The sequence below is a fragment of the Anomalospiza imberbis genome, chromosome 4 (genome assembly GCF_031753505.1).
Source record: "Anomalospiza imberbis isolate Cuckoo-Finch-1a 21T00152 chromosome 4, ASM3175350v1, whole genome shotgun sequence".
Taxonomy (NCBI): Eukaryota; Metazoa; Chordata; class Aves; order Passeriformes; family Viduidae; genus Anomalospiza; species Anomalospiza imberbis.
In genome coordinates this window covers 42,265,250-42,280,274 of record NC_089684.1, presented here as the reverse complement: position 1 = coordinate 42,280,274, position 15,025 = coordinate 42,265,250, and the positions used below count along the sequence as shown (strand labels likewise).

Sequence of the window (15,025 nt, the reverse complement as noted above, 5' to 3'; positions counted from 1 at the left end):
GCCTTTCCAATGTGAAATCCATTCTCATACCATGCATTGCTTCCTCACTTTCCTGCATCACCTAATGGCAGGCACCTCCTTTAGAAGGAACAGCTGACAGAATGTGGCCCAGCCTGAGTGAGGACATGGGGTACATTATGTGTTCCAGACAACTCAGAACAGCAACCCCTACACGCTGAAAATACTCAGAGAAAAAAGCAAACCATGCCCTCACTGTGACACTGTGTAATGCCACAGACACATTCAGAGCTTGCTATTACTTTCACAAAGAGTCATGTGAATCTTAGTAGGTACTGTACTCCTGGGTAAACGTACAAGGAAAAGAAAACTTCTTATAGTAACAAGAGAAAGTACAGAATAAGGGGTAATTAACAAAGACTTTCAGTGCTGAAACAACACAACCTCATGCCAGGTACAGTTTCCTAGAAAAGTTTTACATGAAAAGGAGTTAACATTACATTAAACAACTCCCTTAACCTGGAAAGTGACTCATTTAGGGAGTGACAAGCACAAGATGATCAATGGGTGGATCTAAAGTGTTTCAGACACTACCAGTTTCTAAATGTATAATGAGTAACGATAATGAGTAGCTGACAAACAAGAAAAGCACAAATTCCATTCCACAATATTTTATGAAAATAATTTTGTAGAATATCTGGCAGACTGGATTAATCTGCACAAGAAAAGTGGAACTGCAGATGCTGTGTTCAAAAACAGTATTGTCATTTTGCTTAACACTTTATTTTGGAATAAAAAACCCCAAAATGTAACTGAAAAACTTAAGGTTTTTCTAGATCTCAAGAAAAGGCTATTCGGTTGGAAGCACATGTTCTATCAGTTGAGAAGCACAATGAAAACTGAGCAACTTGCTGCAGCGTCCACATTTTCAAGACTTGAAATTCATTTAATAATCTGTTAAAAACTATACTCCTGTAAAAACATTTCATGTTCAGGGAGCTGCCCAATCAATTCTGTACTATACCTGTATTTATGCAGAGCATTTGAGGTGTCAAATTCAAAAGAAAGCATATTTCTACCTCATGATTTGTTTTATGGCCCAACAGAAGAAAAACACTTGTACGTAACTGAGCTTAGTTAGAAGTATGATGTCAGACAATGGCAAGGAGACAGTAGGGAAAAATGCAAACTTACCTCGTCTTCTGAATCAGATTTATTTGACCTATCACCTTCTTGACTTCCATCTGGAACTTCATTTTCTTCTTCATCTGGAACTTCATTTTCTTCTTCATCATCATAAATATCTTCACTGCCTTCACCGTCAACTTCTGCAGAAGAAGTTAATTTTACTTCATAAACAGAACCATATTACAAATACACTACATCCAGACATAGTACTAAGGACAATAAGCCAGTTTCAGTCCTAGAATGAACTGCTTGTTTAGAATAACCCATAAAAACATCTCTGTGATACAGAGAGTAGAATTCTTATAAATTACTGGAAAGTGATAACTGCCAGATTTAACAACCAATTTTAACAGCTCCAACTTTGCCTCTTTTCATAATAGCCCATAGTGTCTTCAGACTTGTTACCGACTTAAAGGACTTGATTTACTTTACTTTAAAACAAGCTATTGTATTGGACAGCTTTGAGAGCAGAGTCCAAAACAGGAAAACTGACAAAATTCTGATTTAGATGGGGAAGTAAGATGTTGCAGTTATCAGTCATCCAGCATGGGAGACACCTACATCCTAAGGGTACTTCCCCTTTTCAGCAGGGAATTCTTCTGACATACTGTTTTGTTTGAGAGATAAGTAGCTTTTTATTTCCACCCTTCTTGTGCATTTTTGCAATGCAGAAACTAGTCAGAAAAGCACTGTACTCCCCTTAGGTCACTCCAAGCATGTCCAGCTTGCATTACTACTGCACTACCAGTACTCTTTATGATACTTTCTATCAAGAGTAAACAAATCTTAAATCTGACATAAAGGATATTTATCGTCATTTTGCAACTTAGCAGTGTGCCAGTGGCTTAGTTAAAAACAGCAGTAAAGTAGTGCTCAATTCTCTCCTTGTCAGGTAACACCTACATCTCATAAGCACTGCTCAGGTGTGAAAAAAATAGGAAAAAAACCCCAAAAACAAATACCAAAAATCTGTACCCACACCAAATTCTTACTGTTGCATCTGAGTTAAACTGAAACAAAAGTATCCATACAAATTAAGAATGTAGTCACATAGCAGATGGGACTCTCCTGATTCTTGGTGATGAAAATCTAGAAATAGCTAATTAGTTAAAATATTTGAGACTTCTGTCTCAAATTGAGGAAGTCAAATCTTTGTACTGTAAAAGTACCAAGAACTTTGGCTGCAATATACCTATATATTGAGCCAAACAGAGCTTCACTAATTGTTATGAATGAAGAAGTTAGTTTTGCCATATGTCAATACACCTGATTCATGCCTACTGTGTCTCTATTTCTATTATCAAAAAGAGAAATAGGACCAAATAATGAAGATCATGGTTTAAGAAAGATGTAGACGAAGATCTCTGTCCTAAAAATAAGCCCTTAATAGAAGAGCTTGGCAGAAATTCACAAAGCCTTTGGTCATATTCTAATAAAGAGATTGGAAATTATAAATGGTGCAAATCCAGCTCCTCTCATAAGTACAAATTTCAATAGAGAGGAAAAAGCCCCAATTCAAAAATACTTCAGACATCAGAAGCTGTAGAACCTAGAACTGGAAAACAATACTATTTAAAATTATTATTTTAAATTTAATCATATAGTAATTTAAACATTATTTCATACAAATAAATGTAGAACTTGACAAATAAGATTCAGACTGTGGCCCTGAAATTCCATTTTGTGCCAACATTCTTTTACTTCCTGCAATATCTTTCTACAGGTCAAGGAAAGCAAGGAGACAAAGCAGACAAATAGACAATGCCACAAAAATTAACACAGAACAAAAAAACCCAGTAAATCCCATGGACAATGCCCTTCACGAAATACTCTGTCAGCAACTCATTGTCGCTGGTGTTAAAGAAATCACCAAGCATTTCTAAAATTTGCTGTTGTGCCGCACTTCCTTTTTCCTTTTTTTTAAATGGCCCCATGATACAATGTGGATTTCAAGTCATTCAGTATTCCACAGCTCAAAACCCCATTGCCTTCAACTCCAAAAAAACCAAAGGAGGAGGTAATGACTATGAAGGAGCCGTAGAAATCATAAGGTGACAAGATACTAGCAGAAAATAATTATGACTAGAGATGCCATAGAGAGGAATCCCAGAGGAAATTTGCATCTGCACCTGATGTAAGCTGGCATCCACCAGCTTGAGGTTCTACCATAACAAGGAAGCAGAGGGAAGAAAACAGGAGAGACCCACTTGCAAGTCCTGGACCGAATTGCTTCCCTTTCCCAGTACCTGAAACAGGAGCCTCCCTTCCCATCTTCTTTGTATTATCCTTTTTAAGTTCTCTTTTTGTGTCCTCCATTTCTCTTCTCTCTGTAGCAAAAAGAATCAGGAAAGGGAGGCAGAAGACAAATTCTCTAATGCTTTCAGACACAAAGAGGCAAAAGAGCAATAGAAAAAAAAGGAAGATTTCAACCTGCAAGTATAAAAGGTGGCAGGAAGCTGAGGGAAGCTAAGCAATTCTTAAAGCAAGAAACAATGAAGTCATATGACAGCAAAGTGTAATCCTTCCCTCTGAAGCCTAGAATTTATTTGAAAACTCTGGATTAGTCATACAAAAGCGAGCTAGGTTAGTTTTACTCTGTGTTCTGTTTAATACCTAAAAGCAATGGTCTAAAATAGAACCTATCTTTGCAACACCATGAACAGCTGTTCCAAGTACAATTTAAGAAAGCTGTAGGAGCTGAACAATGTTCCTCTGCAATTGCCCAGGCCTTATTTCTAACATTGAAACACACATTTTAAGGTATTATTTATTAAGTGATGTGTTGTAATTAAATAAATTAACTGAATATTGGAATTGAGGAACGGCAGCCTTGCAACAGCAGCATATTAGGTACAAACTACGATCTGCATCAAGACTGGGTAGGATAAAAGAGTCTGTAATTCAGGAGCAAAGAAGAGATCAAGTAGACTAAGATCAAAAGGAAAATGCAGAAGATACAATACTGAAATCATGTACCTACAATTTAAGCTAAAGTAAAGAATGTAGCATAACCAGAATTATTAAGGGCCTTGGTAAGGCTCTCCAATAGCAAGGCAAATGGAGTAAGTTTGGTGTGGCAAGCACTGTGCCAAATATGTACTCAATTCTGTCAGTAATGGCATGAGTGAACTTTCAAGTAGTACAGACAGAAGCCATCAACACTCATGGAACATGGTGCAAAGACAGACAAAACCCACCAAAGTTTCAGTCAGTAATACAAAGTGATGTCAGTACCAAGACAAAAACCCCAACAAACCACAAATGCCTGCTATGTCATTAATTATCCATGCCAGTCCCTTGTCACTTTCTTTGTTCTCACCAAGGAAGAGTGAAATAAGAAGCAGAATCTTACAGAGTTCTGAAGCTAAAAATTTTATCATCAAAGTCAAGATAATGCATTGTAAGTTAGGTGCTTTGGTTTTTATTCATGATATAGACACAGGGAAATGCTAATAACACCTCAAAGCTATAGCTGAGTAGTACCCAGTAATGTTTGATACAGTAACATGGGATGATTTTATCCTTGGATGCTGGAGTACAGCTCAAGCTACTGAGTCATTAATTTCTCCCCTGGGCAGTAGGACACACTTGTGCAGGTGTGCAATAGGTTGCTAAAAAGCAACATAAAGGAAGCTGCAGACTTCAGTATTTCAAGTATTTTCAAGTTTTAACAAGAAAAACTCAAATCAGTGACCAACAGAATAGTATAACCCTCCCAGAGAGGTATAAGCAGATTTATGCTAGAGACTTAAAGCTATTCCAGACACATTTGAAAGAATAAATTGAGTTTAACTGCTTCAGGTACTTATATCTGAATTATTAAAATGTGTTTAATATATGAAATATTTAGAAGGGACAACATATGTATCAATGTCTACAAACACAAAAAATACGTGTTGGAAGCATGTTCATTTCTTGAAAGTGAAGAAATGCTGAGTAGAGCCTTACTTTCTACTTATATTTATCAGAGCTATTAGCCATGAGAATGCCACTCACTGGAAGTTATCAAAGACGAAAAAAGGCTCAGAGCAAGGCACATTTCACATAGTCTAAGAAAACTGGTTGTAATTACTGGCAATGCAATCCATGAATTCATATCTTTAACCAAACTGCAAGCTGACACACTCTTCCTCATCTTACCATCTTCATCAGTACCTTCATTTTCTTTTTCTTCTTCTAGTTCATCATCTTCAAGCTCCTCTGTCTCTTCTTTTAGTTCTCCCTTTGTAATTTGCTTAGATACATCAGGCTTTTTGAAGTCAATATATTCATCTGATTTCTATAAAAAATTAAAAATCTGTTTATATTTCAACTCCAATTAAGAATTAAACAGGCATTGTAAGCTAAGTAATACCAGTGGCATATTAAAAGGGCACATTGTTGCGCAGATGCTCAAGAGTTTCAAAATAAAGTATTAAGGATAAAACCAAACAGAAATATAGTAAATTTCACTAACCTTTCCTGGCCAGCAGAACAACACACTTAGACCAATGGGGAGAGCTAAAGTCAAGATGTAAAGAACCCAGAGCCATGGGTGTTCTTCTGCAGCAGTCACCAATTGACTAAACATACCAGGCTGTATTAAAAAAAAAAAAAAAATTAGGAGAATTGCATTTATATCCCTCTCTTCAATTAAGTAAGTTTACAAAGTGTACTGTATACATTTATATTGTCCAAAACACTTCCTTACCTTTGCTCTTTAACGACTAAAGCAACATTGCATTTCAATACTAGTAAAGCAACAACTCTACAAATTGCAAGGAAGTGGCAGGTGTTGAGAGTAAGAATGAACAGATGTAGAACTCCAAACACACCAGACCAGCCACAACTCACCTTTGTAAAGTAATACCTGCACACTGCACCAACTCAGCTGAAAGCTCCCAAAGCATCAAGAGCCTGAGGGCAGCAGTTCCTGAGGAACAATGCTAGCTCCACTTGTACTACCACCTCTCCTTCCACAGCCAATTATTCAGGGAGTAAATTGTCCTCCCAGTACAGCTCTGACTTACAGAGTAGAGACACTTAAGCAAGTGCCTGGTGCATCTCTGTAAGAGGTGCATCAGGAGCTAAGGAAGTTTGAGAGGCACAAGGGGACTCAAAGGAATTTTTTTGCCATTTTGTGTACAGGTCCGGATACAGGTTCAGACATAAACCCAAACATTTTGGAAAAGGGCAAGGTTGTGTGAAGAGATAGCTTTCCTGCTTGCATGGACAAATATGCTGTTGCTACTTGCTCACTCTGTGACAAACAGCAGCTGTAAGGAATTGGCCACATTTGCCACCAACCCATCATTTCTCCCCCAGAACAGTAGCCTGCTGTTGCCATTTAATCCAAGAGAACAGAGGACTATTAAATAGAAACAGGAGTGCAGGCAGGGCCCATGATCCCATATGGCAGGGCAGATCCATCCCACAATATAGGGAAGGAGAGAGGAAGGCTGTCAAAGTGCAATACACAAACAAAATGTGGATGCCCACAGAGAAACAGAACAGATGCAGCTCTATAAACATACATGCAACATTTTCAGAGCTGCATAACACACACCTAAGCAGCCAAAGGCCTAAAATTATTAAACAGAAACAAACACTAGATTGTTCATTCTGCATGGGAGGGAAGCATCAAAAGAATATATATCATGGATATAATCGTAAGGGAAAATAAGGGTTGAGGGGTGGGAGGGGAAGTCTTTGAATGTAAGTAACTCAGCCATCATTCTTTCACTTGCTGTCAGGTACTGAATTTCTAATATCAATGTGAGCAGCAGAAGGCTTCACAGGAAGTCAATTTCTCACCAGGTGTTTAAGTAAAATGCAGTACCCTTTTAACCTCAAGAAAATACTCATCTGGGAAACATAAACAGCCAAACTACAAGACAGAAAACTTATTAGAGTTACTCAGCAAAATTACTAATTACAGACAAATTAATACTCTGTCAGAATGGACAGAAAATTCTTCCAACACCACAGCTTCCTCACTACTTTCTACTATCAAGAACATAGTAAAGTTTATACCTCATTAGCACTTGCTACTAATTTCTTCAAGCCCCAGCTATCTGCTGCCCAGCGATCTGCTACTTCTTTTTCTGAACATATGATGAAGTTATCAAAGTAGATATCAGATGTCATAGACCAGAGTTCTAAACCAATAGCACTGACAGCAGTCATCTTGAACGGGTGAAGATCTTCAAAATAGTCTGGGTTTGGTATTTTCCGAGGGCTCCAGATTCCCTGTTAATGGAAACAAACGTCATCACGTTACCTATAGCTCACCAAAAGAACAACTTCTGAAAGAGATTTCAAAATAATAAGAACTTTTATTTAAAAAAACAAGCAGTAGAGTTTACCCTATCTAAAACAGAACTGGAAATAGCCTGTAGGATTTTGGCAGATGGGTGTCAATTTTATTGCTTAGGGCAGACCTCCTAAGTAATTTTTTTCTTTTTTACTGTAGATGTTACAGTAGTAACTGACTCTTAACAGAAGTGTTAGAGAAAATTTTAGAGAAGGAAAATTCAGCCTTATGATACCTGTCCAAATTAGAACCATATTTTGTTTGCAAACCTGCTTAGGCTCTTACCCTCCAAGTCATCAGGTTCAAGTACTCCCATAACTAATATAAAGTAACTCTTTTTACTATCCAGCTGATTAACTCAGGGAAGGGAATTTAATTATCTAAAATTGATGCTTCCTTTAAAATAGAACTAGTAAGGCAATCTGCTTACTGAAAGGCTTCATTTGTTAATATTAAAAAAAGACTAATTCAAAATACTCACATTTAAAACTCTAATTCAGAATACAATACAGAGCTGTAATTCAGAATACAATTCTGAAGACCCTACTAAAGAAATGGTACCAACGAAAACTGTAAAGAAGGCAACTTTAAACAGGTAAGTTGTTTTAATACAAGAAGCATTATTGTTTCCCAGTATACTTCAATGGGAAAAAAGGCAAATTAAAAGCAAAAAAATCTCAAATTAGTGAGGGTATTCAGACTCATTCTAAAATATAAACATACTGCAAAAAAGCCTAAGTAAATATACTATTTTGACTTGCTTGCTCTGCTGATCTTTATCTTTTAGCAATGACCAACAATTTGGCTATTACCTGATAGTTAGGATTATCTATCATAGGTGCTCTCCATTTTCCTTTATACTTTGGGTTATTCTTCATGGGACGCACCCACTCTCCACAACCAGGTGCAGTGTCACATTTTGTATTACGGATCTGAGGGGCTTCCCACTCCCCATCCATTTCTTCATCCCTAGAGAGAAAAAAAATAACAAAAAACTGCTTGAATATCAACCAGGTGTCAAACACTGGCAGTCTGAAGTTAAGAGTCTATGTGTATTGTTGTAACAACCTCAGAACTCTGACAGAACTTTATCCAACAGTATAAAGACTTTTTTTAAGGAGTGTTACACATGTTCACAACTACCACAGCATGACTGACTTCAATTACATTCCTGCCTTTGCAGACAGTTTGAAAGACTTCTACCCAGGATGCTTAGAGATGCCTTTGAGACTTACATTATGATTTCAAGTTATCAACAAACTGTATCAAATTCTTTCAAAGGGGACCTTCATATTTTGTTTTTACTTATGTATCTTCAGGAAAAAAAAAAGGCAAGGACATGTTCATGTTTTTATAGAAGCAGTCCCTCACATCAACAAATACTTGGCCGTACCTTACACATTTCAACTTACTACCTCAAAAGACAATGAGATTTGGACTGACTTCCACAACTAATAACCTGCCACAGGATAAGACAGATAACCTGTCTTATCAACAAAACATATTACCAATCTGCACTTACCAGTCCTTTGGTTTTTTTGCATTAGGGTCTGGAACATACTGTGGTTCATCATCAAGCCACCCCTCAGGCTTAAAAGCATCAGGATCTTCTATTCTGGCAGGTTCATCTTCATCCCTTCAAATACAGGCTTATGTTAGAAAATACAGCAGCCTGACTCTGGATCAATGTTCAAAAACACGACAGAATTAGACTCATTTATCATGAGCGTTACACATATAATTATCTGCTCAGAAATATCTGGACTATATTTACATTGTTTCACAGTGCTATTTAGTCCAGAAATTGCTGGTATCAAATGGCAGGTGTCAGTCAGGTCTTTCCATTGAGGCTTCCATACTCTGAGTTGCCGTAAGAACAGTAGTTCACACAGAAGTAGAAATTCATTTTAAATTTGAACTATGTGGTAGAAAAAACTTCTTATTCATGTGTAGCAACCTTAGTTACTACTTGCAACTATGCAGGGCACAAAAATAGCACATAATAATTTTATTTGTCACCTTATGCCCACCTCAAGTATGTTTTCAAATTTCAGTGCTTTTAGTGAAATGTATTCAAATTGTCATTAGCAAACCCCAAAATAAAACCAGTCAAATCTTTCAAGTAAATAACCTGTATATAAAAGACATTGTAAAAATTAAAATGTTCTCCTTACCAGTCATCTGGTTTGACAGCATTTGGATCAGGTATTTTTGGTCTCTCATCCCAATCATCAGGCTTCTTATCAGTAGGATCCTCTATTTCTTTGGAAGGATTTACTGGAGGAATCATATTCTCAAGAAGACTTCCTTTACTGACAACTGTTTGGTCAATTAATATTTCAAATGTATCATCTGGTTTTAGCACTACATTGAGGAAATAAGGGAGCCATTTTATTTTACAAATATATTTAACCAAAACTATAGAATAAGCATAGACTTAGACAAATAACAGCAAACAGGACCCTCACTAGCAGAAGAGATAGACTCCTTGCTCAGACACTGGATCTGGACACAAAACATTGCCCTTGAGGGGATGTATGACCAGCATCAGGCCCCCAGAGATGAAACTTTGAAAAAAGAAAATTCAATTGCTGAAACACATTCAAACACATTTTAAGAGATTTTTCAAAAACCTACCAACTTGGCCAAAATTTTGTGGTTTTACTTCAAAAGCACAGACATCGAAAAAAGAATCTCTGTCCCAAAAGGCATCTCTGCTACTAAATTACAGTCTCACACTTGAAAGCATGGGAACACAAGAACTGTACCAGTAACACAGCAGAAGGATCCAAGCAGCATTTTCTATCCGGTTCTAACTCTAACAGCCATTTTCCTCAAATGCCTCACTGTAAATGCTTACATATTTGAAGATAATTTCCTGGATGTGAGCAAGAGTGAGTAACTGAGAAGCCAAGGTCACAGAACTGAGTAGTGTCAGACTCAGTATCCAGATGTATCCAGATCTATTTCTAATAAGCACTTGTAAATGTGCTCACTGTTTAAACAGTAGAGTCAACTGTCCATTTAACATAATGAAGATTAATAAGTAAAATCAATTACTATTCCACTCTTATGACAGTTTTCTAAAAACAGGTTAAGAAAACCACAGTAACAGCCTTGTAATAGTTTGATAATATCTGATGATGGCCTTCCAGCCTGAAATTTTCAACAGCATTAAAATATCCAAAAATGCAAAAATGAAACCCCCATATCACTTTTAGATAAAGCACAAAGAACTAATTTTTAAACTCCTGTTATCAGTCACATAAATGCATTGGAATCACATAGCTCTATGGAGTCTGTTTAAACAACTGTAACAGAATAAATGCAATCCAAGTTTAAGTACCTTGATTCATAATTTCTATCAAACAATCCAAATACAGGAATGCATGCATTCTTTTATTATTATGAGATTACCATTATCTAAAAGTGTAAGTTTGATGTGGCATACTACAGCAATCTGTTTCAGAAACCACTAAATTTTCCCATGGCACAGCACTTGAACATGCCTTCTGTTATTATTATTCAGTGGAAGTTCGTAAGTACAGTCAATTTGGCTGGATTTGCAGCATGCCACAGATTAGCCCATTCTCTGACTGCTATGCTTCCTCAGAAGTCAGAAAAAGGGGATAAAAATTAACTTTTATTTCTCTGTACAGTTCACTGGTACAAGAAGAGCTGTCACATGAATTAAAACCAGACCATACTCATTCACTTCAGAGTCTGTGCTGACCTGTTCATGCACGCTGCTTCAGATGCAGGTGTTGGTGAGAACTCAACATGTGGAAAAGAGTGGTGTGTGGCATGGTACAGATTTAACTGAATTCCTCTGAACTCTGACACCTTCCTAGAATATGGGCAGTTGTACATTTTAATATCTTTCCCAGTAAAAACAGTTTTATTATAATAATTACTGAAGGCATTTATTAGTAAAGGCTAGTCAGGGCTCATATGTTTTTTCCTGTAACAGAATATTAAGCAGTAGCATCTGAAAGCTACTTTTATGTCCTGCAGTTAAGCCCTGTCATTAAACCATTTAACCCAAATCATTAAGCAACCACCGCTCAGAATTAACAAGGTATTACAAACATCACAGACTCAATTACAGAGCTTCAGCAGACAAAACCACATTTTTAATCTCTCCTTTCCAATGTAAGAATTGGAATTCCGTTTTTAAGAATTGAACAATACCAAGAGTATATAGATGTGTCTTCTTGTCCAAATAGAATTTTTTTAGGTCTACATCAGGACGTTCAGCATGTTTTTCATCATATTCTCCAGTTTTAGGATTCTTATGTCTGAAGATAAAGTGTAGTTTGTAATCTTCTCCGCATTTATCTGGTCCAAACATAATAGTGTAAGGTGTTTTGTCAAAAAAGTATTCCTGTAGAATCAAGAAAGCCAAGCATGTGTTATACTGGACATTTTATTATGTCACTTTTGGTACTTTTTCTTGGCGTAGAGCATAGTTACTTATTTCTAAATGGTAAATTAAAAGTGGTAGGGTAAATCATGACAGGAATTCAACAGTCCTCTGGAGTTGCTGGATTCAACAGTCCTCTGGAGTTCCCTGTTTTCAGGGAATGAACTAACTCAGTCTCTTCAAGGAGGATGAATACATTTATGTATTTAGACTTTATGTTAAGTAGGAATAACTGTTACAAATCAAAATCCCTAAGTATCTCTCTCCCTCTACAAACATTACACTAAAAGATGGAAGGGAACTAGTTACTGTCCTTCGTAACAATTTTATTTTCCAACAAAGAGAAACCCTAGAATATTAATATCCAGTATTTTGTAAGTACCTTTTTCTCTCCACATTAAGTAACAGCAACAAACAACCCTGAAAATATCAGGTATAGTTATTCTCCTTCAGAGTATGTTGCATTACACAGTTATGTCAGTATCTTTTAATATTTATGTTTTCCGTATTTGGAATACACAATAACATGCATGTGCTGATCAGTAAAATTGTTTTACAAGTTATGAGATAAGATCCTATGGCTTCTATTAATACACAAAGTCATACTAAACGTACACAAAAGTCCTCTGTCCTGGGTATCAGACACCACCCATGGAGAACCAAGCTGTTCCTCAAATGAACAACTGATAGCATATATTAAGCAAGAGGACATACCAGATTCAAGTCATTGCTACTGGAGAGAAGTTTAATATATGCACCACCACAGTCAATGCCTTTCTGAAAATTCACTTCGTATCTGGGCAAAGAGAAAGTGACAAAAACATTCTGAGTATCAGAAAAATATGAATTAACTGCTAATCTGCAGTTCTAATTATGAATATATTAAGACTGCATCTTAGTACCTACTGTCAAAACACTTATATGTAAGCAAAATGTTTTAACTTACTAATACACATCAAGTAAAAAATCTGAAGGATTACTTACTGAACAATCAAAGGTTTATCATCAAAAACAAATGCTTTTGTTAGCATTGCTGATATTGCATGATACTTTGCCACTGATTTTAACACTAATCCTCTGTCTCCAGGCACTGCATTTTCTTTCAGCTCTTCTACTTCCCATCTTCCTAAAACACACATGCACAAAGTCTTTGAAAAAATGCAGTCTGTAGTAAAGAAATCACAGCCTTATTGAAAGCAAAGAGAAACAAATAAAGACTAGTTGCCAAAGTAGGGCAGAAATGTTGGCGTCTGATGTCAAAGATGTTATTTCTTGTTCTCAAATTTACAAAAATCTGTAAGTAAACTTTATTGCTGTAGATCTGTATCTTTAGGTTGTGGTATCCTACAGTGGCTAGAGGAACAAAATATTGCTCCAGATTTTAGGTTTACTTCTACCATCATCACATAAAAAAACATTAGTCACAAAGCACTGTGTAAACCTAAAGACCTGCATCATTACTTTTTTCTGCTTACATAAAATTAGAATCTCTTGAGTGAAATCTAATCACAGGGTAGATGAAGTTCCCTCCTCCTCCCCAAAGTCTTTCCAGGAATTATCAGATTTGGTCCAAAACAAGCCTACAGCTTTGAAAATAGAAGAATTTATATTTATACGTTCTCCAAGTTTGGGATAAATACAGTTGAATACACACTTGCCCAATATCCAAAGAACAAGATTTCTTCTAAAAGGGAAGTTACATTTTCTCAGAGATTAACAGGACAATATTCACTGTTTATTTTTCCAGGAAAGAGCACAGCACAAAACACCCTACTTTTACTCCACTGTAATTCTGAAGAATGCCTGTGTCAATATAAAAAAGAAGAAAACATCAAGAGTTCCTCAGCGTGTAATTTAGAGAAGATTCATAAATTGTGATGTGCAAATGAAACAGTGATTTACTTTTATTCAGCTGAAGTGTGATTAGTAGAAGTTGTTAAGGAAGGGCAGATATGCATGTCAATAACAAATTCCTAGTTTCTTCTAGCCTCATAGACAGGAAGGAGGAGAATTCTATCCTCTTCCATAGTGCTCCTTCCTGGAAACTAAGGCAAACAATAATGCAAGGCAAAACAAGACTGGAAAAAGAATTGGAAAGTAGTTCAAAATTGTGTCTTTATCACAGACTTTATTAAATGTTGAATTTTCTGACTTCAAGCAAGCATGACTGTTCTGATGTTAAAGACAATTTTTTAACTAATATGAAGCCAAGTAATCAGAGAGACCTCATTTCTCATAAGCATCTCATCTGTGTGGCTATCACCCCTGCAACTTCTTAATTTTACTAATTATTTTTGGTAACCACTAAATTTAGAATCATCAGTTCTACTCTGTTCTGCAAGTTATGCTAGCTTACCACTTTTTATTAACATAACTGATTTCATCTGAGGTAAGAACAGTAGCACATAGTTCTCTGTTGCAATAGAAACTTCTTCTCTTCTCCCTACTCCCTCTTTAATGAAATAAAACTCAGGCTGCAAAATTATTGCTGCAGATCATGCATATGCCAAAATTTTAAGCAGCCAATTCTAGACTAGGAAATCACAAGTGCAAACTGCAATGATTGAACCATCAGTACAATGTTTTCATTATTGCTTTTCAAATTTCTTTTTGGCTACCATAAGACTACACTGTACAAGAACCACTGAAGAGCCCTACATTCAAGCACAGGCAATCTGAAAAAATATTTTAAAAAAATACCATGCAGTTTTAGCTTTCTTGTTTCAGAGGCTATACCAAAAGACCAATCCATGAATCAGAAGTAGGACAGATGGAGCAAAATGGAACACAATGCTTCAGAAAACTGTTTAACAACTGAAATTGAAATGGTAAATCTCTCTCACAGGATTTCAGAGAAGACAGTTCTAAAGAAACAATACTCATAAACAAACAGTATTAAATATTCAGTTGCCAAAAGGTATTCTGGTACCATCCATGGCAATACATTGTTGGAATGACAATAAAAAGTTATCTTCACACTAAATAACCCAATGAGCAACATTTCACATCTCAATTTCAGGATAACAGTCATTATACAAACTAACATTTTTGACCTATGCCATCTAGACATTCAAAGATAAGTTCTGTGTTATTTCTGAAATAAATAGTAGTTATTTCTCAAAAAGCAATAGAACATCACAAAATACATAGTGGAGGTAACCATT

General features: G+C 36.2%; 1 protein-coding gene across 2 annotated transcripts in view; it reads right to left on the bottom strand.

The window, feature by feature from the left end:
- Positions 1-15,025, bottom strand: part of CLGN (calmegin) — a 64,646-nt gene that overhangs the window by 3,966 nt on the left and 45,655 nt on the right. Inside the window, exons 18-28 of one of the 2 annotated variants that reach the window (XM_068188028.1) lie at positions 12,846-12,987; positions 12,576-12,657; positions 11,630-11,822; positions 9,613-9,802; positions 8,961-9,074; positions 8,251-8,407; positions 7,159-7,374; positions 5,603-5,722; positions 5,287-5,425; positions 3,393-3,473; positions 1,153-1,286 (exon numbers count right to left, since the gene is read on the bottom strand). In XM_068188028.1, coding sequence (XP_068044129.1) covers positions 1,153-1,286; positions 3,393-3,473; positions 5,287-5,425; positions 5,603-5,722; positions 7,159-7,374; positions 8,251-8,407; positions 8,961-9,074; positions 9,613-9,802; positions 11,630-11,822; positions 12,576-12,657; positions 12,846-12,987 — 1,568 coding nt within the window. The remainder of the gene's footprint in view (positions 1-1,152; positions 1,287-3,392; positions 3,474-5,286; positions 5,426-5,602; positions 5,723-7,158; positions 7,375-8,250; positions 8,408-8,960; positions 9,075-9,612; positions 9,803-11,629; positions 11,823-12,575; positions 12,658-12,845; positions 12,988-15,025) is intronic. The other variant, XM_068188029.1, reaches the window with a different exon arrangement.